We start from the raw sequence: 21,983 nt of genomic DNA on the forward strand, positions 1-21,983 counted from the left end.
CCTAGCTGCAGGTAAAACGGGGGTAGTAAGAAAGCCTACCTTAAGTTTTGCAGGAAGGCCTGAACGCTAAAAGGATTTAAACAGCTAACATCATAAATGTCTGAAAATGAATGACTAGGAAGACAAACATGACTCATTTGGTCCTTAAAAGTGGCCCAAGGAGGTAAGCAGGGAACTTACTATTTCCACCATTTAACTGATAAGGAAAACTAATCATTAAAACAAGTGTACATATTGCCCCAACCCCCAGTCCAACCCCTTCAAACTGTTTTTTCATGATGTTTCACCAAGGTCCAGAAAGAGCTTTTAGGCACTATTATTTAAATTTTATCTACTGAAAAAAAAAAAAAAACCCGAACTAACCAAAACTCAGGCAATAATTCAAACACTGATGAGGGCCAACTACGGGCCCGGGCTGTGTGTGCAACACCCACATCTCTGCCCTCCGGGGCCACCCCAGCTCTGATGTTGACTATACACTTTCTGGGAAATTCTGAACAAATGTATTGCCTGTTTCCTTCTCTTGACCACAGCAAGGTAAAGTATGAACTCTTACTGAGAAACTGGATGCACTATATTCATTATTTGCTTGGGCAAAAAAGTGAATAAAGGTAAATTAACCAGTCTCAATATATACATACAACACATGTTGTTTTCTACATATGAAAAAATAAAATCTAGAAATTCACAAACTGTAAGACCTCTCCAAGAAGCACTTTACAATGATTACCTCAGAAAATTTGTTTGCAATCTCGTTCCAAACAGCTTTACTATTAACCCTTTCAGAGAATTTCGTGGCTTTTAACTTAGGTCTATTGCAACAATTATCCTATCAGACTTTTATCAAATCAACAGCATTTTTCTCCTGCTTCAGAATCTTCTCTGATAAGACTGTATTTCAAGCCCCTCCCATCAAAGAAATGTTATATAACAATCCTGTCACTATCAAGCAACTGTCCATATCTTCAAACATGTTTTTACATTTGAATGAAACAGTCTAGGTCAGAATCATAAAGTCATCATTACCTTATGTCATTTCCCAGAATTATAAGATCACGATGTAAAAGACCTCCCATTAAACACATGCAAGAGTGCCACAGGCTGGAAGAGATGTCACACCAACACCAGGAACTCAGATAATCGTAGGACAGAAGTCAACGAACTTGGGATTATTTTTGCTAATTATTATTATTGATAAATTCCATATGGTTGTCAGATTTGGTGAAATAATGCAGTTATTTTATCACACAAAATACTATAAATCATTATAGTAGTCTATAATGGCTAACGAATGTAAGTTTTTGCCTAGAATTATAGGTATGATTAGCTCAACATAAAACAAATACATTCCTTTGAAAGACTTAAGTGTAAACACATGTTTATAACGTATACTACCCTGTAATGCACAATAGGTACTTGATACCAAAAATAATCCTCAGAAAAAGAAATGGAGGTGGTTGATAAACCTTTAAAAAAATAATATATGGTCAAGTAATATTTGACAAAAGAGCAATGCTCAATGGAGAAAAAGATAGTCTCTTCAATAAATGGTGCTGGAGAAATTGGATATTCACATGGAAAAGAATGAAAATGGACCCATATCTTATACTATTCATGAAAATTAACCCTAATGGATTAAAGACTTAGAAGACCAGAAACCATACAACTCTAGAAGAAAACATAGGGGAAAAGCTCCTTGACATGGATCCTGGCAATGATTTTTTTGGGTATGACACTTAAAGCACAAGCAACAAAATCAAAAATAAACAAGTGGGACCACGTCAAACTACAGTTTCTGCATAGCAAAAGAAACCATCAACAAAATGAAAAGACAACCCATGGAATGGGAAAAAATATTGGCAAACCACATCTCTGATAAGGGGTTAATATCCAAAATACATAAAGAACTCCTACAACTCTATCTATCTATCTATCTATCTATCTATCTATCTATCTATCTATCTATATTTATACACACACAGATTAAAAAATGGGAAGAGGACACAAATAGACACTTCTCCAAAGAAGACACAAATGGCCCACAGGCACATGGGAAGGGGCTCAACACTGCTAATCACCAGAGATATGCAAATCAAAACCACAACCCAGGTATCACCTCAGGCCTGTTAGAATGGCTTTCATCAAAAAGACATACCAAGTACTAAATAATTCAACTCTCAAGTAGGTCCAAAGTTTGATTTATGACAGATTTGGGGTCAATACATTGTTGGCAATGAACAAGTACTCATTTACAAATGACTTTTAGCTTGGTTCTTATCATCGTAAACCAGCTACTACAAATTTCCCCCATTTGAGAATAATTCATTTCAATTCTTCCTAAAAATAATCCTAAATTTAAAAGCGGGACTGCAATTAAACCTGATGATATAGGTATAGATGTACATATGTCATATGTGTGTGGGTGTATGTTCACAAAATACTAAGTAAAAAATATAAGGTGTATAATACTATGTACCACCTGATCCTATATCCGTAAATAAATAGAGAGACTCATACACGTATGCGGCTGGGGCGTATGGTTGCTTACATTTTCTTCCTAATACTTTGTTCCCCTCGCCTCATCTTAAATTTGTTTCATACAATGAACACGTTACTTTTACAATCAGAGCTTTAGAAAAAAACAGTTGGCACTGCGCTCTGACAGATTGACTGGCTGACACAGTGGTACCAGACATCCAGAGAGCACCAACCACATCTTGAGTTGGGAATTCTACTGAATATTGTAATTTTGGCAGAAACAGTACAACGTTGCGTTTCTATAGTACCCCACAAAGTGCTTTCACAATCCCAGGAGGTGGGACTTATCGTTCCACTTTGCAGTGGGGAATGTGAAGCTGGAGGAGTCCGAGACTCGTCTGCCACGTCCCCCAGCCCGGCACCGGAAGAGCACAGATCTGCACCAGACTCTCAGGACCACAGCCTCTACGCCAGCCTCCTTTCTGAAGGGCTCCCCCAGCCAGGTTCAGGTTGCTCCCCTAGTCACGCGAGATTAGTACTGGCCATTAAAAATTAGAATATTTCACATTCAAATAGACACAGGCTGGATTTTGTAAAGCGGGAGTCTGAGCATTTAAGAAATGTCAGGCATTCCCCCCCCCCAAATTAAATATTTTGCTCTCTTAGACACTCAGCTAAAAAATATAAAAGCTGACCATGCACTGCATAAAAGACATTGATAAATTTCCCTCAACAGATGTAAATCTCTTGCATAGTACATTTCAGAAACCTCTTTTCACAAAAGTTCTTTTAGCTTTTGGGACTTTTTAAACAATAAAAACCAGAAGAAACAAAAATAACTCTTAAAGGAGCAAGAGACTCACGAAAACTTTCCTTTGTATCTAACTAGTATTTTTGTCCATCTGCCTTCATCACTAAAAAAGACCCCACACAAACCAGCAGTCCCACCCAGAAATGCTAGGAAAAGGCACCGTTTTTTATAAAACGTTACACTGCCCTACTTCTGAACATGACCTGACCTTTGGGTTAAACAAAACTTTCATTTGCTTAAGAAGAGCAGCTTCGTTTTGCAGCAACCTGCTCAAAATATTTATTTAGTAAAAATGTGGACATTAACAAAATAAGGTACACATTTAAAAAAAAAATAAGACGACGGGGACATCCATTTTTGTCTGAGTTGCCTTTTGGAAAATTTGTGCTCCATAGAGGCTTACAAAATATCCTAAAAATAAGCAACCAAACCGGAGAGTTAGCACGATGCACTTTTGTCTCTGGAGATCCACCTTGCCTCTGTCTCCCTCCCCGAGACCGGCTTCCCTGACCCCTTCCTCTGGGACATGGGAGCAGCGTCCATTTGGGAGCCCGGTCCAGCTCCCCCTCGGCTTGCGAGCCCTCCTGCAATTGCACTGACCTGATTGGAACGGATTCCTCGTGCTCCGTTCAAAACCTTCTGTGCAAACTCTCCTTCCTCCTCTGAAGTCACTGGCCTGGTGGAGCCCCTGGCCCCAGGGCTCCTCCTGAAGGACCACCGCTTGTGGACGGACACCAGGGTCACCTGTGGGTCACCCAGGGTCGCCAGGAAGGACGGCTCCGGGCTCCCCGGCGTCTCACCCCCAGCCTCCTCCATCGCTGGGTCCATGGTCACACCTTTACCCACCATTCCAGCAAGCAGTTCGCCCTCACTACGCTACCTGGTCCTGTGAGAAGGAAATGCTTTAACAGTGTCCTCCTAACTAGCAGGGGGAGGCACCTTCCGCGCTCAGTCCCGCAGATTCCCCTCTGCTCCGGAGCCAGTCGGGTGAGAGGCTGCCAGCCAAGTCTAGCAGCCAGCCGCAGAACTCGGGCAGGCTGCACACCGCGGGATATATATATATATATTTGCTCTTGTTTACCTACATCCTTCCAACCAATTGGCAGCCTCTCACTCATCACACTGCATTCGGCACTAGGAATCTTTGCACACGGCCCCACGCGTGCCCTCATCCAGCTCTGCCAGGACACCCAGCCAGCGTGTGCAAGAGCCCAGCACGTAATCACCTCCCAGAGCTGAGCACGGTTTCCTTTTGGCCATGTGCACTCCCCGAAATCCAGCCTCGAGGTAGGGGAGAAAGGACACTTCCTTTTATTAGCAAACTTCCAGCGCTTTCTTGGAATAACTTCAGCTGCCCCGTCCATAGCTCCAATGCTGGCGGTGTGCAGCACGCTAGGGGACAGAAGTATTTCCTAGGCAACATGACTTGCATTTTCAAGAAGGTGTAAGAAAGTTCCATGTTTCCTGCAGCTTTGTTTTCCCTTGGACCAACTTGGCTTGACTTCAGTAAGGACTGACTGCAAAAACTCACTGGATAACAAGGCTCATCCACTTCTTATATGTAGCAGGACAGCCACGGAGTAACCCACAATTCGGGCTTCTCAGGCTACCCGCTGTTCCACAGGAGGATTAAGGGAATCCAGGCAGCCTCCGCTCTGCTCTGTTGGGCAGCACTGTCTCCCTTCCCACCCCCACCGGCTCAGTGCCGGGAAAGAGGCAACCTCATCCTCCATGGGAAGGAACAGCTCCGCCAGCCACTAATCCTGGCAACGCCGCCCCCTCCAAGTGCGTATGTATGGAATGTCCACACTGCCGACTGAATCGGGTGGGTAAAACAGACACTATATCCTTTTGCATTCCTCTCCTGGGCTGAATGTGCCCCGGGCAGGGGAGGGTGGGGTCACAGGGGCCTGTACCTGAGGGCATTTAGGACATGTCACCTTCTGCTCGAGGGCACTGCTTCCATAGGAGGCAATGACCCTTCCCAATGACCCTTCTTCCCCAATTAAAACTGCCACCACTGCCCCAAGAACTGCTGACCAAGAGATCTGCTGTCTCTGAGGGACGGCAGCCTCCCCACAGGCCCCTCTGAGACTCTCACTCCTCTACCTCTCGTGTGCTCTGTGGGGATTTGACTATCTGTTGGCTCCCACTTCTGAAACATGCTCAGGGCGGCCAACTCCCATGTGTCTCGCTTGGCTTTTTATCTGCCCTGTGCTCAGTCAAAAAAGAACCTGCCTCCATTTCCAAGAAGTGCCCTTCAAATCGGTGACCAAAAAGGAATGGCATGTTTGAGGCTAAGGGCCTCAGGCCCCAGCCCCACGTAGGGAGCCGGCTTAGAGGAGTCTGGAATGTGTGTGACTGCTTTCTTGCCATCACTCAGATCTCGCCTATCCAGGGTCTCCCTGTTTCCTGACAGGATCCATCAGGATCCCCGTGTGCCTGCCGACCACCTCACAGCTCCTTTGCGTGCATTGTAAGTATGGTTCTCCGGATAGCTGAAGCTTATCTTTTTAAGCACAGATTTAAAAAAAAAAAAAATGTCATTTTGGGCAGAAATCCTTCCCCAAAGGTGCCATTTATCTTTCTGCTGTCTTTTAAAATATGAGTTACTATCCAGATTTCAACTTCTCCTTGGTGACAGGGGATCATTATAAATAAAAATGTTTCTGTGCTGCAGCTCTGAATGGTTGATAAGGAAAATATGCTGGCATCATACATCCTAAGTGCTTCTGTTAGCACCATGAACTATAGAAAATTTGAATACTCTACTATAAAATATTTTTACTTCTCCTAAATGGCCACTCAGACCCAGAAGACAGCCAGAAAAAGGAGGCTGGGGCCAGGTTATGAACAGGCCTGAAGTTTAGACTTTGTCCTGTGGACAGTGGAGAATCGCCAGTTTTTAACGCAAAGGACTTACATGATTTATACTTGTGATTTAGAAATACAGTTTGGGCTGGCATGAGAACGAAGACTCCGAGGAGGGGGGACCTATAAGGTTACAAGGAGCAGAGAAAATGAATAGCAGGGTAGGATTAAACAAATGAGGGGGCCCTCCAGGCTCAGCGATCCAGCGATCCGAGCACGAGAGGACCTGCGGCAGGCAATGCCCTTTCCATTTTGGCAGAGATGAGGAGGAATGGAGGAAGGCATGTCTGGGGTGTCTGGGGTGGAAATGCTGGCTTCTCCTTTGTTCCCACAGAGTCTAAGGGACCTGCAAAACAGCCAAAGCATGAACCACTTTCCCAGGCTGAGGATCCAGTCCAAACTCTTCTTTCGGGCACCTCCCCCTTTCCTCACACCTGACCCCTGGGCTCCCCTCCTCGCCCCGCTAATCCTCCTTATCCTTTAAGTCCTGCTCTCAGTGTGGCCTCCATTCATGCTAACAGGGCTCTGTCCCTTATCTGAATTCCAGTGCCACCGACGTCAACACCACAGGCCTGGCAGGTACCTAGCCTCTGCCGCTACTGGAGGCCAAGTGTTCTCCCTCCACAGAGGCTGCGTCCGGATCAGTCCATACTCGTTCGTGATGCCTAGCACACGCCCCGCACCGTGAGACACTGTAAGCCCCTGGAAGACAAGGTTCTTACGTCTTACCTAACGCAGTGACGGACAAACCTCATTCCCCGGATGTTACATATATGCTGTGTGCTCACTGAGATGAAGTGCAGACAGATCCCAATGTGCTTTCTACCTAGGATTTCATGGGGGGTTCTCACATATTCCTTGTAGAGCTACACGTCTTCAAGGGTCTCCTCACACTAAATTATCTTTGCCTCCCATTGCTGCAAATTATATCAGCTATTCTCCAAAATAAATTCATCCTACCCACCTTCCCAGTCCCTCTGGATCTTTTTTGTATAAAAAGAAAAATCCTGTTGTAACCTGAGGAGCCCGGGCCCAAAGGCAGATGGGACGCTCACGTTTCCATGAGCCTCCGAGACCGACGGCCTTATGCGGAAGAGACATCTGGTTCCAAAATTTCAGCACTTGACAAAGATGACCAGCCTCACCCCGAGTGGGGCTTCTCAGAAAGAACACTGGGCCAGTCCTCCCAAGACAGGCAGAGGAGCCCCGGATCCTGTGTCAGGACAGGACAACAGAACCTGACACTAAGCTGCATGCTGGGAAACAGCAGCCCAGAAGGTTCCCAGACGGAGAACGTGAGCAGTACAAACAGCCCATCCTTCACAACGGAGGCGGAATGTTAATAAATGAGTATAATTTAGAGCCTGAAAGCCAACCATTTAAGCGCTATGCACATCAGAAGACATGAAGACACTTTCTGCCCTCAGGAGTTCATTAGCAGGTTAGGAGAGAACAGTAGAGGACAGTATTAAAGTATAAAAGAAATCCTTCGAACGTTAGGTGCCTGGTGTAGGAGGGGTTGCCGCAGGCCAGTTACCCTGGAAGACCTGCTGTGGTGGGGGGGAGGTCTGGGGGGCCGCTCCTCACATGCCCAGGAACTGGGGGTGTCTGAGGCCGAAACAGCTTGGCACAACTGTTAGATTAGCTTATTAACAGGAGACAGAAAAAGGAAAAACCTGGATGGATTGCCTACAGTGAAAAAAATTACCATGGTTCTAAATCATAAAGAGACTGGACAGGGCCAAAAAGAGGAACGCGTGAGATTGTCAGAATAAAAGGGAATGTTTCCATCCCACGGTTAATCATAATCATATGCGCCTCAGCTTCCTTCGTGGCCCTCGTCATCGGACGCCCACCTGGCCCAACTCCAGCCCTGGTTCCCTCTACGTCCCCACTGACTCCCTACCTGTCTGCTCCCAGCTGAACGCGGATGAGACACAACACAGCCAGGCTGCCTGGCCCCGCTGCCTCGAGATCATGAACCTGGACAGAGTCCTTGGTGCCGCCAGCAGTCCCACTGTGCATCTCCCTCGTCCTCTCCCTCTCCGCTCTCCCGGAGGTCACGCTACACGTCCTCGTCTCCCCACTGCTCCTCTGACCTCCACTCCCTACAGCCATCCCGTCTCCACGGATGAGCCTGCCAGCATCTCAACCACCAGCCCACCTGCATCAGTCCTTCCCTCTGGCTGCAGGGAGAAGTATCCTTGTCCCCAAGGTCGGGCCCCAAGTACCCACCCCCTGCTGGTTTTCCTCCAACCCCCTCCTGACAGCTCTTTCTCAGAGGCCTTCACAGGAGCCTACTAGGCCCCAAAGTTCTTAGTGCTGGAATGGCTCACCACTCAGCCCTTGTTTGGATTCCCTGTCTATACTCATTCCTTGGTGAGCTCGTTCAGTCCAGCAGCAATTCCACTCATACCCACTAACTCCCAATTCCACGAGGGATCCAAGGCCCTCACCATCTCCTGCTGGATAGTTAACATGCATCGTGAATGTTAACTTGTCTAAAACTGAGCTCCCCAAATCCTGCCCCTTCCCTGCTTCTGCCAGTCTGTCCCATCTCCGTCCTTCCACTTGCCCAGGGAAAACCTGCATTAACCCTTGACAAGAACGGTCTCCTCCTTTCAACCCTGAAGGTAGATGTTCAGCAAATCCTGTCAGTTCCATCTTTAAATACACCTAGCATCCAGTCACTTCTCAGTATCCCCCACTATGGTCCTGGTCCAAACCACCAGCACATCTCACCTACACTATTCTAACAACCCCCCTAAGTGACCTCTGGCCTCTGTTTTTGGCCCCTAAAATCTCTTCTCAACACAAAAACCAGAGCACCCCCTTAAGGGAAAGTCAGACGACTGCAGTTAGCTTTTCAGCCAATCCTCACACTGCTCACCCCTCACTCACTAGGCTAAAACCATTCCGATCCTGCTGTTTCTGCAACAAAGCAAAGCCTCAGGGACTCCCCCCGCCCCACTCTCTGGGGCTTAAAAACAACCCTCTCGCTACACCCCTTATCCAGATGGCTCATTCCCTCACCTTCTGTAGGTCTTTTCTCAAATGTCACATTCTCTGTGGCTTGCCTCTAATTATCCTGTTTATATTTCAAACACTCACACTCCCTATGGATCTTTCCTGCTTATTTTTCAGAGTACTAAACTACCATCTGATACAGTAATATATATTTTACTTGTTTACGGACCATCTCTCCATTAGGATGTAAGTTTCACAAGTGCAAGGAATCCCTTGTCTGTTTTCTTTTTTTTTTTTTTTTTAATGATTTTTTATTATATTATGTTAGTCACCATACAGTACATCCCCGGTTTTCGATGTAAGGCTCGATGATTCATTAGTTGTGTATAACACCCAGTGCACCATGCAATACGTGCCCTCCTTACTACCCATCACCGGTCTATCCCATTCCCCCACCCCCCTCCCCTCTCCTTGTCTGTTTTCTTTACTCACCTCTGTATTCCCAGCACCACAGCAGCGCTTGTATTTAAGCCTCTCAATAAATATTTGGTGAATGAATGACACAGAAAACGACACAAAAACAACTTACACATTTGCTGGCTATAAAATAAAACATGGGCTGCTCAACTTTCAAACAAGTATTCAGCATTCAGAAGACGCCCCCATGTACAGCTGTCTCCCTTCTCCCTCCCTTATTCTATTCCCCTCCAAGCCAACAGTCTAAACTCCATTACCACTGACAACAGGCACTGACCTTGTTAAAAACAACAACAAAATTCAAAGAAGTAAATTCGAAGATTTAATTTGCTTTATTAAACGATCCATACATGGGACAGCATCCCATTGACCAAGCAGAGGGGTGCTCCCAGGAGTTGTACAAAATGGAAGATTTTAAGGGAAGGAGGGTGGGGCATGAAAGTTGTAAGAGAGAGAAAAGAAAAAATTGTTTCAGGCAAGATCACCTTCCCTTAGGAGGAAGAGCAGAGGGTCTTACTATGCAGATTACCTCATCTTCCTTTAGGGGATGGAGAAGACCCATGTGACAGATTACCTCATTGGTGCTTATCTGAAAACTCCTGACTAACCCGTTAAGAGCTGTATTTCTGCAGAAGGCTGAAACTGATTTAGATTAGGTATGAAACCCTGTTTTATAGTCTTGGGGACTTAACCTAAGTGATGCCATTTTGATTCTGTGGTTTTCTTTTTAACATGCTCCACCAAAATGAGGCAGTTACACTTGGGCTCCAGAGTTTCCAAGAGAAGGTAAGTAGCTGGAGTTTTACACAATAAAATCTTCTAATTTAAAAATGTTGAAAACAGACGCAGAGTTCTGGCCAATGAAATACAAGGAAAAGCTGTTTGTCAGAGCTCCTGAGAAGGCTCCCTAAAAGGGAGAGTGGGTTGGTCCTTACCCCTTCCTCATTTCTGCTGTGTAACATGGATTAGAGGGCTGAAGTCCTGGCAGCCATCTTAAGGCCATGAGGTTTCAGGATAATGGGAGTTGCATCCTAGCTTTCTAGAGCAGAGAGAAAAGAAGCCTGCATCCCTGATGACCCTGGCGATGCCACACCAACCCAGGACGCATGCCTCTAGACTTTACTAACAGCCATATTGCTTTGGAGTTTCTGTTATCCATAGCCAAACGTAATTCTAATACAAGTGTCAAATGCAGCAGAGGCGTAGGGACTTCTGGCATGGCAGTATGAGCTGTGCAGCCCAACTCCCCTGTGAAACTGATGAGAATTATTTAAAAACGAACAAACAAACATGGAAAGGCTCTGGAAATGATCCTAAAGACATACAGCAAATGAAGCAACATTTATTCAAGAACACCTCCTAAAATTTGGTAAGAACAGCAAGAGTCTATGCTGTTTGAATCAAGACCACACTCCCTCCCCTCTCTGAACTCAGCAAGGTGGAAAATTCCACTTGACTGGTGCAGCCCAGAACACAGGGATCCCTCTCCGCCCAGCTTCCAGTCAGTGGGCTTTCTTCCCAGGAGGGGCAGGGTATCAGCACTTTTCACCCTGTCCATCTCATCCTGATGTGGAGGCTAAGTTGTAGGCTAATGCAGCCAAGAGGTGGAGTTCCCTTCTCCCATCTAGTCCCCAATGGTGGTACGAAGGCTCTACCTCGAGCATGGTGCACCTGGAATATGGGGCCCCAACTGCCCTTGTCTGGCCTCATAATGTGGTGGTTCCAAACCAAGAGATGAAAACAGAGCAGAACTGAGGGTACTGCGTGCCCCCTGTCCTGGCGAATTCCCTTCCCCCAAGCACTCAGCTCCTAAGGAGCGAGAATCACTCAGAGAGAAGTGTGCCATTGTCCCCATTCCCAGCTCAAGCCTTGGCTCCAAAATTCTGCCTGGGTGAAAGGCAACTGGGAGGAGATTGGTAGATCAGTTGGACGGATGGGCTAAACTATAGGCTGGCCAGTTTGCTGGAGTAGCAGGGTTGCTGGTGGGGAGAAAGCCAGGGACAGCAGGCCTAGGGTCAGAACAAATCTCAAAACACCAGCTCAGGAACATCCCATCAAAGGGCAGTGGTGGTGAAGGAAGTAGCAGTACCCAGAATCACCTAAATGTCCAGTTTCTACCAAAAAATTGTAGGACATGCAAAGAAAAAGTATGATCCATACACCGGGGGAAACAAAGCCACCAACAAAAACTGCCTGTGATTGCAACTGCATGTAGGATTTACTCTACAAACACAGAAACCATTAAAACCATTTTAAATAAAGGAAGGGATGATAACAATGTTGCATTAAATACAGAATACCAATAAGGAGATAGAAAGGATAAAAAAGAACCACATGGAAATTCTGGAGTTGAAAAGTATAGTAACTCAAATGCAAATTCACTAGTTGGGTCCAATGGTAGATCTGAACTGAAAGAATCAGCCAACAAGATGAGATCTAAGAGAACTCAATCTATCAGCAGTCAGTTAAGTGTCTGCCTTGGGCTCCAGTCACCATCCCAGGGTCCTGGGATCAAGCCCCACATCAGGCTCCCTGCTCAGCAGGGAGTCTGCTTCTCCCTCTCCAGCTCCCCCTGCTTGTGCTCTCTCTCTCTCTTTGACAAATAAATAAAATCTTAAAAAAAAACACACACTGAGGCCTACAGGGTTAATGAGGTTGCAACTAGCAGAAAGGTTAAAGCTTGTTTCTCAGAAAACTGTTTCCCCTAATCAGCTACTGTGTCTTTTCAGACCCCACTATCAAATCCACTCATGGGCTCCGTAGAAGCCTGGACTCAAGGTCAACTGATGTGGTTCCAGCCTATGAACAAGCAAGGCCCTGCCTTCCTTACCCAAGATAAGGAACCCAAGACCCCCTCCAGTTTATACCAGCTTTTGCGGCATGCCCACACCCCTTCTCCCTGTCCTAAGATAACCTCCTGCCATCAGGGGCTGAATTTTGTCTCATTCTGATATTGTCTTCCCCGAAAGTGAACATGGGACATATGTTATGCATATGTTTGCTCAGTGCGCACACTCCATTGTTCCTCATGAATAGTCTTAAGTTTCCCTGCCCTTTTCATCAATACGTATATAATCTCAAGCCCTAAAGGTTATAAAAGACTTGTTCTGTCCCCTTCAGGGAAGTGGGGTTGAGGCTTGCCTTCCTGTTCTCGTTTGTCTGCCTCTCGAATAAACCCTTTCCTTGTTCCAAACCTGTCTTGGTGATTGGCTTTGCTGAGCATCAGGTAGACAGGCGTGGGTTTGATTACACTCATAGAAATTTGGGACACCATTACCCACCCACACCAACACATGTGTGATGAGAGGCCAGGAGAAAGAAATAGAAAAAATAAAAAAATAGTGACAGAAAATTTCCCAAATTTAATGAAAAAAAAAATAATAGCCTACACATCTAGGAAGTTCGATGAATGTTAGATTCAAGGATACAAATAGACTAAAGATAAAAGAGTGGAAAAAGATGTACCACGTAAACAGTAACCACAAGAAAGCTGATGTGGCTATGGAAACAAAACAGACTTTAAAACAGTGTTACCAGAAACAAAGAGGTACATTTGACAATGATAAAAGTTACCACCAGGAAGATATAAAAATTATAAACAAATACATCTAATAACAGCACACAAAATACACGACAAAACAACTGACAGAAATGAAAAGAAAAAAAGACAATCTCCCAGCGACAGTTGGGAGACTTCAACACCTACTTTCAATAACGAACCAAACTATGCAGGGTATCAACAAGGAAACAGGTGATATTGTGATTTATAATAAGAAATCTATATTGGGGGGGGGGCGCCTGGGTGGCTCAGTTGGTTAAGCGGCTCAGGTAATGATCCCAGGGTCCTGGGATCGAGCCCCATGTCAGGCTTCCCACTCAGCAGAGAGCCTGCTTCTCCCTCTCCCTGCCACTCCCCCTGCTTGTACTCTCTCTCTATTAAATAAATAAATAAAATCTTAAAAAAAAAAAAAAAAGAAATATGTATTTGGTCTCCTAAAGCCCTTGGAATTTTCTAAGTGATGTGAGATTAAAGTTCTCTCTCAGCAAGGGCCATATGCACCCCAATGTTCATAGCAGCTCTGTCCACAATAGCTAAATCGTGGAAGGAGCTGAGATGCCCTTCAACAGATGACTGGATTAAGAAGTTGTGGTCCATATATACAATGGAATATTACTCCGCTATCAAAAAGAACGAATTCTCAACATTTGCTGCAACATGGACGGCACTGGAGGAGATAATGCTAAGTGAAATAAGTCAAGCAGAGAAAGACAATTATCATATGGTTTCTCTCATCTATGGAACATAAGACCTAGGAAGATTGGTAGGGGAAGAAAGGGATAAAGAAACGGGGGGTAATCAGAAGGGAGAATGAAGCATGAGAAACTGAGGGCTTCAGAGGGAAGGGAGGTGGGGGAATGGGATAGGCTGGTGATGGGTAGTAAGGAGGGCACGTATTGCATGGTGCACTGGTTGTTATACACAACTAATGAATCATCGAACTTTACGTCGGAAACCGGGGATGTACTGTATGGTGACTAACATAATATAATAAAAAAACATTAAAAAAATAAAGTTCTCTCTCAGACCTTGCCCAATGTAGCACTTCTATCAGGCTGTTCCTGAGTTATATCCTCGTAATACATCGATGTGAGTAAGTACTTCGCTGAGTTCTGTGAGTCACTCTAGCAAATTAATTGAACCCAAGGAGGGGCTTGTTGGAACCTCCATCCTATAGCTGGTCAGACGCACAGGTGACAACGTGGACTTGCGACTGGTGTCTGAAGTGGCGGGTAGGAGGGGAGTCTTGTGGGACTGAGCCCTGAACCTGTGGGATCCGATGCAATCTCCAGGTAGATAGCTTAAGGATTAAGTTATATTGTAGGACACCCAGCTGGCCTAAGAATTGCTTGGTATGGACAAAAAACCCCGCACACTGGAACTGGTATCAGAATTGCAAAATAGAAGACAGGAGCAACACTAAAAACCAACCAGACCTCACCGATATAGACAGAACCCTCCACCCGAGAACAGCATAATATACCCATTTTCAAGTGCACATGGAACATTCTCCAGGATATACCATATGCTAGGCCACATAATAAATCGCAATAAATTTAAAACAATGCAAATAATGCAAAGTCTGGTCTTCAGCCACAGTGGAATCAGAAATCAGTAACAGAAAGAAATCTGGGAAACTCACAAATATGTGGAAAGTAAACAAGACACTCCTACATAACCAGCGGGTCAAAGAAGAAATCAAAAGGAAGATTAGGAAATATTTTTGAGACGAATGAAATGAAGACACAACATACCAAAATTTATGGGACGCACCTAAAGCAGTGCTTAAAGGGAAACGGATAGTTGTCAATGCCTGCATTAAGAAAGAAGAAGGATCTCAAATCAATAACCCAACCTTCTGCCTAAGATCCTGGAAAAAGATGACTCGTCATTGCAAAATCCCACAAACCACCCCGTATCCTACAAGGAAAAAGGATAAATGATGCTATACTCCCACAATGGCATAATGCACAGCAACGAATCTTAGAGACGCGATGTTTAGTGAATTAAACTACTGGGACTACACCAAAATAAAAGGCTTCTGCACAGCAAAAGAAACCATCAGCAAAACAAAAAAGCAACCTACCATACTGAACAGGAGAAGATATTTGCAAATGACATATCCAATAAAGGGCTAATCTCCAAAACATATAAAGAACTTATACAACTCAACACCAAGAAAACAAATAATCCAATTAGAAATGGGCAGAGAACTCGAGCATTTTGCAAAGATATACAGGTGGCCAACAGACCCGTGAAGAGATGCTCACCATCACTGATCTTCAGGGAAATGCAAATCAAAATCACAATAAGATTATCAATTCACACCTGTCAGAATGGCTAAAATCAAAAACACAAGAAACAACAAGTATGGGTGTACACCAGAAACTAACATCACACTGTATGTTATACTGGAATTAAAAATGAAACATTTTTATTTAAATTAAATAAATAACTTTCCTCATGTAATATCTAGTGAGAGAAGCTAGTCCCAGAAGACTAAATATACTACGAAAGAATTTTTATAAAGCTCAGAAACAAGCAATAGTAACTAACGTATTGATAAAATTTTACAAAAACAGAAACAAAAGCTGGGTTACGATAAACAAAAAACTGAGGATAGTGGTTACGACTACAGTGGGTACTTCCACAGGTGACACGAGAGAAGGAACAGTTGGGTAGATGCCATGGCATTGATAATATTCTCATTCTTGGTCAGGTGGTGGGTTCACAGGTATTCTCTATCTTACTATGTTTATAACTATATATATGGCTGTATACATTTCTTTTATGTTCAATAAACTGATGGAATCATTAAAAAAAATCTTAAAGCAAAATAGGAGCATGGAAACATGCAAATGAAAATGATTCTTTCTGAAGAAGGGGAGGGAAGAAATAGTACAAGAGCTAATGGGAGACAAAGTAATGGGAGAGAGATGTTAAAATGAAGGCAAATGGCAGGAATTGATAAACCAAAAGGGAGAAGTCTGCAGAGAGGAAAAGACTGGAGGCGAGAAAAGAGATGACGAGTCAGGGCTCCAGAACAGGTAGAGAAGAAAGGGCAGAGGTCAAGGGTACTCATAGAGGAGATGACCTTGAAAAGCAAGCAAGCCCGTCCTGAGACTAGATGAGGAAGTGAAAATAGGTTGTAGATCTAAATAAAATTTTGGAAGAGGGTGCATCGAGGCGGGCAGAAAGTGGAAGAAAACCAGACACAGTGGTGTCCGTTTTCTGGAAGTAAGAACCGAGGTCATTTGTTGAGGACAAGGAAGGCAGATGGAGCACGAGGCTTACTGAGTCGCAAGAGGTTGACAGAGAACAGGTGAAAAGCATTTGCAGGCACAATCGAGATTAGAAACACGGAACGGTTGCCAGAATGTGCGAGAGCAGTTCGGTCCCTCCGGTGTAGGAGCGGGTGCAGGAGCCCAGAAGGGCTGCGCACGGCACTGGCTTGGGGCAGTGGAGGGAGAGGACCCCGCGCTGGAGCCGCCGGGGGCGCCGGGGGCACTGGGGGCGGGGTGGCGGGTGGCCCGGAGATGCTTCTGACTAAACCCGTCCGTCGGCCAGCAGAGGGAGAGGCCACAGATTTACTGATAATAATGACAGACTTGCTGATGGGCAGCTTTCAAAGCTGTTAAAACACACACACCATGGAGTTTAGAGAAAGAAAAAAAAAAAAAAAAACACAGAAAAGACTGACTGGACTGCAAGATGCCAAAGATGTTAATACTGGATCTCTTTCAGTTATAAGAATATATTTTTTTATTTCTAAAAATTAATAACCTGATGCAGCAAAAGCAAATAATGAAGGAAGTTTACAAATACGCTAACAGTCATCCTAAGAGTGATAAGAGTAAAAGTCAATTTTCCCCTTTTGGGCTTTATTTTCCAAATCTCTCTTATAGAATTAAATTACTTTTATAACGGTAATTTTTAAAAGAATTCTAAGTGTTTCCAGTGCCCAGTGCGTAGTACTTTGGAGTTTCCATAGGGACTGAGGCTTCAACTCAATTGTTGCGTTCTGAATCCCCGGATTTCACAATTACTGCTGTTTTTAAATCTTATTTACCATGTTGGTTACATCACAATAAAAAGCTTTGCCCTCTACTTTATCTCATCGACCTTTGATCTGCTCAGATTTTTCTCCTTTAACTTCGTTGTTTTTTTTTTTTTAAGTCACACATTTGAGAATTTCGCTTGGTAATGATTCTAATCCTCTAGATAAAAATAACATTGCACACACTGGAACATTGACACCTGCTACACATGGGACGGCACCAGTGAACAGTCATCATGGCCCTGGGCCACCTGCACCCTTGCCATGAAGATAAATGTCAGATAAAGCATTTAAAATCCAACTCTCTGGCCCCCCTAGCTTTTTACCCAGTTCCTTATTCCCCCCAGCCCCAGCTTATCCCCAGTTACTCTGTGCCAACTACATTCTGTGTTGTGGCTGGTAGGACTGCCATTGCCTCTGACACTCTGGACGCTGAGGAGTCTGAGAAAACCACCTCTCTCTCCTGACACAACTCCTCAGGGAGGGGGACTCCCAGGTCTTCCGTAGGGTTTCAGCCACCTTGGATTTGGGTGGGCTGACCACTGGCAAAGACCTCTAAGCGAGTCTCCAGCAGCTTGCTTCCCTCTTCCCCCTTTTCTTAGGAGAAGCACCTCACACTGTTTTCCCAGGTTCCACAAACTCCCCAGTCTGTGGGATAAAGTCCAAAGGCCTGAACAACAGGGCCTCCCACCATCACCTTTCCAGCCCTGTCCAGCCACTCAGAGCAAATCCATCTTTCCACTCCTATCCTCTGGACCTTTGCACATGCTGGTCCCCTACCTGGCACATCCCTCCCTTCACTCTTCTGTGTGCCCAGAGGACACACAGCGTTTCTCCTACAAGACCTCACTCATGCAACAAGTCTCCTTGAAGCTCTTTTTGTAGCCCTTCCTCCCAGGAAGGGCTAACCATTCTTGCCTGTGAGTGCTGTGCTGTGTAGACACCTGTGACTGTCAGCTCCATGAGCACAGAGGCTGACCTCTACTCATCTTTGTGCCACTCTTGCACCTCTGTTCTGCTTTGGACCAGCACCAGAAAAACAGAAGCCGCTCCATGTTGGCAGAGAGAAGGCTGAATGACCCAGCTCATGGACCACTACCTGCCTTCCAGAGTCACTGCTGCCCCAGAGAGGCTTTTGAAGAGAAAACAATGGGGGGGGGGGCATAGGGGAAGGGGAGGGAAGAATCTTGCTATAATTCATTCACTCAAGAACAACTGTGGTGCACCTACTATTATGGGCTATGGAGAATATTTTTTAAGAGATACCAACCTGGGGGCTCCTGGGTGACTCAGTTGGTTAAGCGTCCGACTCCTGGTTTCAGCTCAGGTCGTGATTTCAGGGTTGTGAGAGGGAGCCCCAAGTTGGGCTCCTTGCTCAGCATGGAGTCTGCTTTTGATTCTCTCTCCCTCTACCCCTGTTCCTCCCCTACTGTGCAAGCGCTCTCACTCTCTCTCAAAATAAAATCTTAACAACAACAACAAAAAAAAGATACAAACCTGGTCTCTACTTTCAAGACGCAAAGTCACAAAAAAAAAAAAAAAGTATATTCAGATAAGTTTAAATAATCATACCAGACAGTATAACCAGGTGTCAAGGAAGTTTGAAAGAAAATACCAGCCTGAGAAGTCAAAAAGGCCTGGCTAGGACTCAATCCCAGATTTGCTTCTTATTACCTGTAGGGCCTTGGACAACTTTCTTAACGTCTCTCTGCCCCGGTTTCCCCATCTGTAAAGATGAACCCTCACCTTGTACACTTCCTCTGCTCTCTGCTTCAGCCACTCTGGCTTTCTCTTACTGTTCCTCCAACATTCAGGTCACTCCTGATTTAGGACCTTGACACCTTCTGGTTTCTCAACCTAGAACACTTCCCCCAAATCTCAACCATACTCATACAACCACCTCAGAGAATTGCCTGACCACCTGCCTAAGACAGCATTTCCCCTCCGCTGTCATTCATAATGCCCATACCCTGATTTATTCACAATGCTTATCAGTATCAGAAATCACACTATTTGTTTACCCTTTTCTTTTTTTTTTTTAAGATTTATTTATTTATATTAGAGAGGGAGAGCAGGAGCGGGAGGGGAAAAGGGAGAGGAAAGAGAGAATCTCAAGCAGAGTCTGCACTGAGCACAGAACTGTCATGGGGCTGGATCTCATGACCCTGAGAACACGACCTGAGCTGAAACCAAGAGTTGGATGCTTAACCAACTGCGCCACCAGGGCGCCCCTTTGTTTACCCTTTTAAATTTCTGCATCTCCCACTAGGGCATAAATTCCTTGAGGGCAGGGTCTTAGTCTCTGCTGGATCCCCAGTGCCTAAAATGCCTGGCATATAATAAATACTAAAAAAGTATTTGTTAAATAAATGGTGATAAGAGGAAAGTAAGACGTATATCAAAGGGTTTTGTGCACATAGGGGGATATAAAGTGCTTAATACAGTGCCTGCAGTGGTAAGCTCAGTAACGTTGGCTAATACTACTATCTGAGGAATCCAGAAGAGGGTGAGGTCAACATTGGGAGAACCGGTTACCAAAGTTTCAAGGAGAAAGCATCTTGAGCTTGATCTGGAAGGATAAGGATTTTTCTGATGGGGGGGGGGGCACTGCAGGAGTCTGGAAGTGTCTCCCCCTGTCTGAGCCACCTCTCCCCCACATGTTCTTCACACCTCCATTAAATGCAGAGTCCTCACACTAAGAATCATTGATCAGCCAGCCTCTTTCGAACCATCCATTAATCCACTTACCTTTCATTCCTATACCACAAGAGCCCAAGATAGATTTCACTAGAAAAGGGCACACAATAATGTTAACTTCAGAAATGTGTAACCCAGCAATTCAGGCCTACATGTCTATCCTAAGAAATACTCAAGTGTCAGCACTACAAATCATGTACAAGGATGTCCACTACAGCATGGCCTGGGGGGCGGGGGGGGGGGGCGGTTAAAAGCATCCAGAAGGATCACCCACAGGGAAAAGATAAACATACTATGGTTGGCACACAGTAAGCATCCTTATTGTACAGAGGTTAAACTGAACAACACAGATGCTTATACACTAACTGAAACAATCTCTAAAACACAGTTCTATTGAAAAGAAAAAAAAATGGTTGGAGAATATACACTATGTGATCTCATTATTGTGATACAAAACAAAAATTTTAAAACTACATACATACAAAACCTAAAGATTTCTCTAGATATATACATACACACACACACATTTTTTTAACCACAGTATTTTCAGCTCTTCAACACCATGCCTGAAACACAGTAAGTTTTCAATAAATGTTTGCTGAACAAATGAAGACCTAGGTAAATGAACAGAAAAGGATTAAAAAGTAGATCTGCTTTTCATGCTCAATAATTCTGTACTGTTTGCGTTTTTAAGTCACCGCGTTATTGTGTTACTTGTGTAATTAAAATGAATTCAAAACAGTTCTTTAAAAAAGAAAAGTTGCAGGGGGCGCCTGGGTGGCTCAGTCGGTTAAGCGCCACTCTTGATCTCAGCTCAGGCAGGACTTGATCTCAGGGTCCTGAGTTCAGTCCCCCACTTGCGCTCCACAGGGGGTGTGGAGCCCACTTACAAAAAAAAAAAACAACAAGTTGCAGGACCTGAATACATCATAAAGAGATCCGCGCACTCTGAACAACTTCTCTAGGTAATTAATTTAATCGTTCTGGGCAATTAAGAGCTCTTACACAGCAACTCGATGTTCACTTTACATCTCCCGCTTCAGATCCCTTAACACAAAGACGAATGGAAAAGTGCTAGGTTTTAAATTGTTCCTGCAAACCCGTTAATGGCATGCCTTTTCTGAGGGTGCTTTTGCTACTATCCCCGACTCCCCTGGGGCTGGGGCTCTGGCGCCCTGCCTGCCGAGCGCACGCGGGGCCTCAGAGAAAGGCCGGCAGGTGGGCGTGGAAAGTCCTCCAGGTAGGTGTGGAGCACACAGCGCCCGGGAAAGGAAACTTACTTTCCGACTGGCCTCTTCTCTGGCTGTAATGTCTCTCCTGTTCAAGCAACCTCCTCCAGAGGTGCCAATTTCTTCTGTGATCGGCCGAGAGCCCACAGGTCACCTGGTTAGTGGAGGAGAAGCGGGGCGTTAGAACCCGGAGAGAAAAGGAGCGGCTGTGGGTGGCATCTCTGCCGCTCGGCTCTCACCCGGGGATGGGTCTGGGGACCGGCCCTTGCATTTCAGACCAAGGGGTCAGCAGCCCTCGCCCTATGGACTGGTTCAAAGTTGCGCGCCAAGGCGCCCTGGCCCTTGGGCGGGGGCGCGGGGATGAGCGCAAGAGCGGAGGGTGGGCCGCGGACCCTCGCTCACACCCGGAGGCGGCCCTGCCGGCACCCCTGGCGGGAGCCGGTCCTCCCTCCCAGGTCTCCGCTACCTCTGGCCGGTGCGCTGCGGAGTAGGTCTTCGGCCTCCGGAGTGTGCGGAGAAGGACAGGAGGGCGGGCGAACTGCGCAGAGCCGTACCGGAGATGCAGATCCCAGGGCTCGCCAACCGCCGGCGGGGAAGGTGCGGCGTGGCGGGCGCCGGCTTCGGGTCCGCTCCAAATAGCTCCCTCTCCGCTCTGCGCCTTGCTCCGGAGCGCCGCGGATCCCAAACGCTGCAGCCACCTCAGGAGTGAACTCCGCACCTGGAAAATCGATACGAGAAGCGCAAGGGCCTCCCATTGGTCTCAACCGCCGGCGGGCTCCGGGTTGGGGGCTTCCAATGGGGGAGGGGGCCGGGGGCGGGTGCTTCGGCTGTCCATCA

The 21,983-nt window shown here is 45.7% G+C and overlaps 1 protein-coding gene across 5 annotated transcripts in view; it reads right to left on the bottom strand.

Moving 5' to 3' along the window:
- Positions 1-21,932, bottom strand: part of ATP7B (ATPase copper transporting beta) — a 72,375-nt gene extending 50,443 nt beyond the window's left edge. For 2 of the 5 annotated variants that reach the window (XM_087865159.1, XM_087865158.1), the window contains exon 1: positions 3,890-4,407. In XM_087865159.1, the coding sequence (XP_087721285.1) occupies positions 3,890-4,138 (249 nt within the window). In that variant the 5' untranslated portion in view covers positions 4,139-4,407. Of the gene's footprint in view, positions 1-3,889; positions 4,408-21,197; positions 21,301-21,612 lie in introns of those variants that run through there. The other 3 variants (XM_045796879.2, XM_045796878.2, XM_045796881.2) reach the window with 3 other exon arrangements.
- Between the last annotated feature and the right edge of the window lie 51 nt (positions 21,933-21,983).

The sequence above is a fragment of the Ursus americanus genome, chromosome 10 (genome assembly GCF_024610735.1).
Source record: "Ursus americanus isolate L20-20 chromosome 10, mUrsAme1.1.p, whole genome shotgun sequence".
Lineage (NCBI taxonomy): Eukaryota > Metazoa > Chordata > Mammalia > Carnivora > Ursidae > Ursus > Ursus americanus.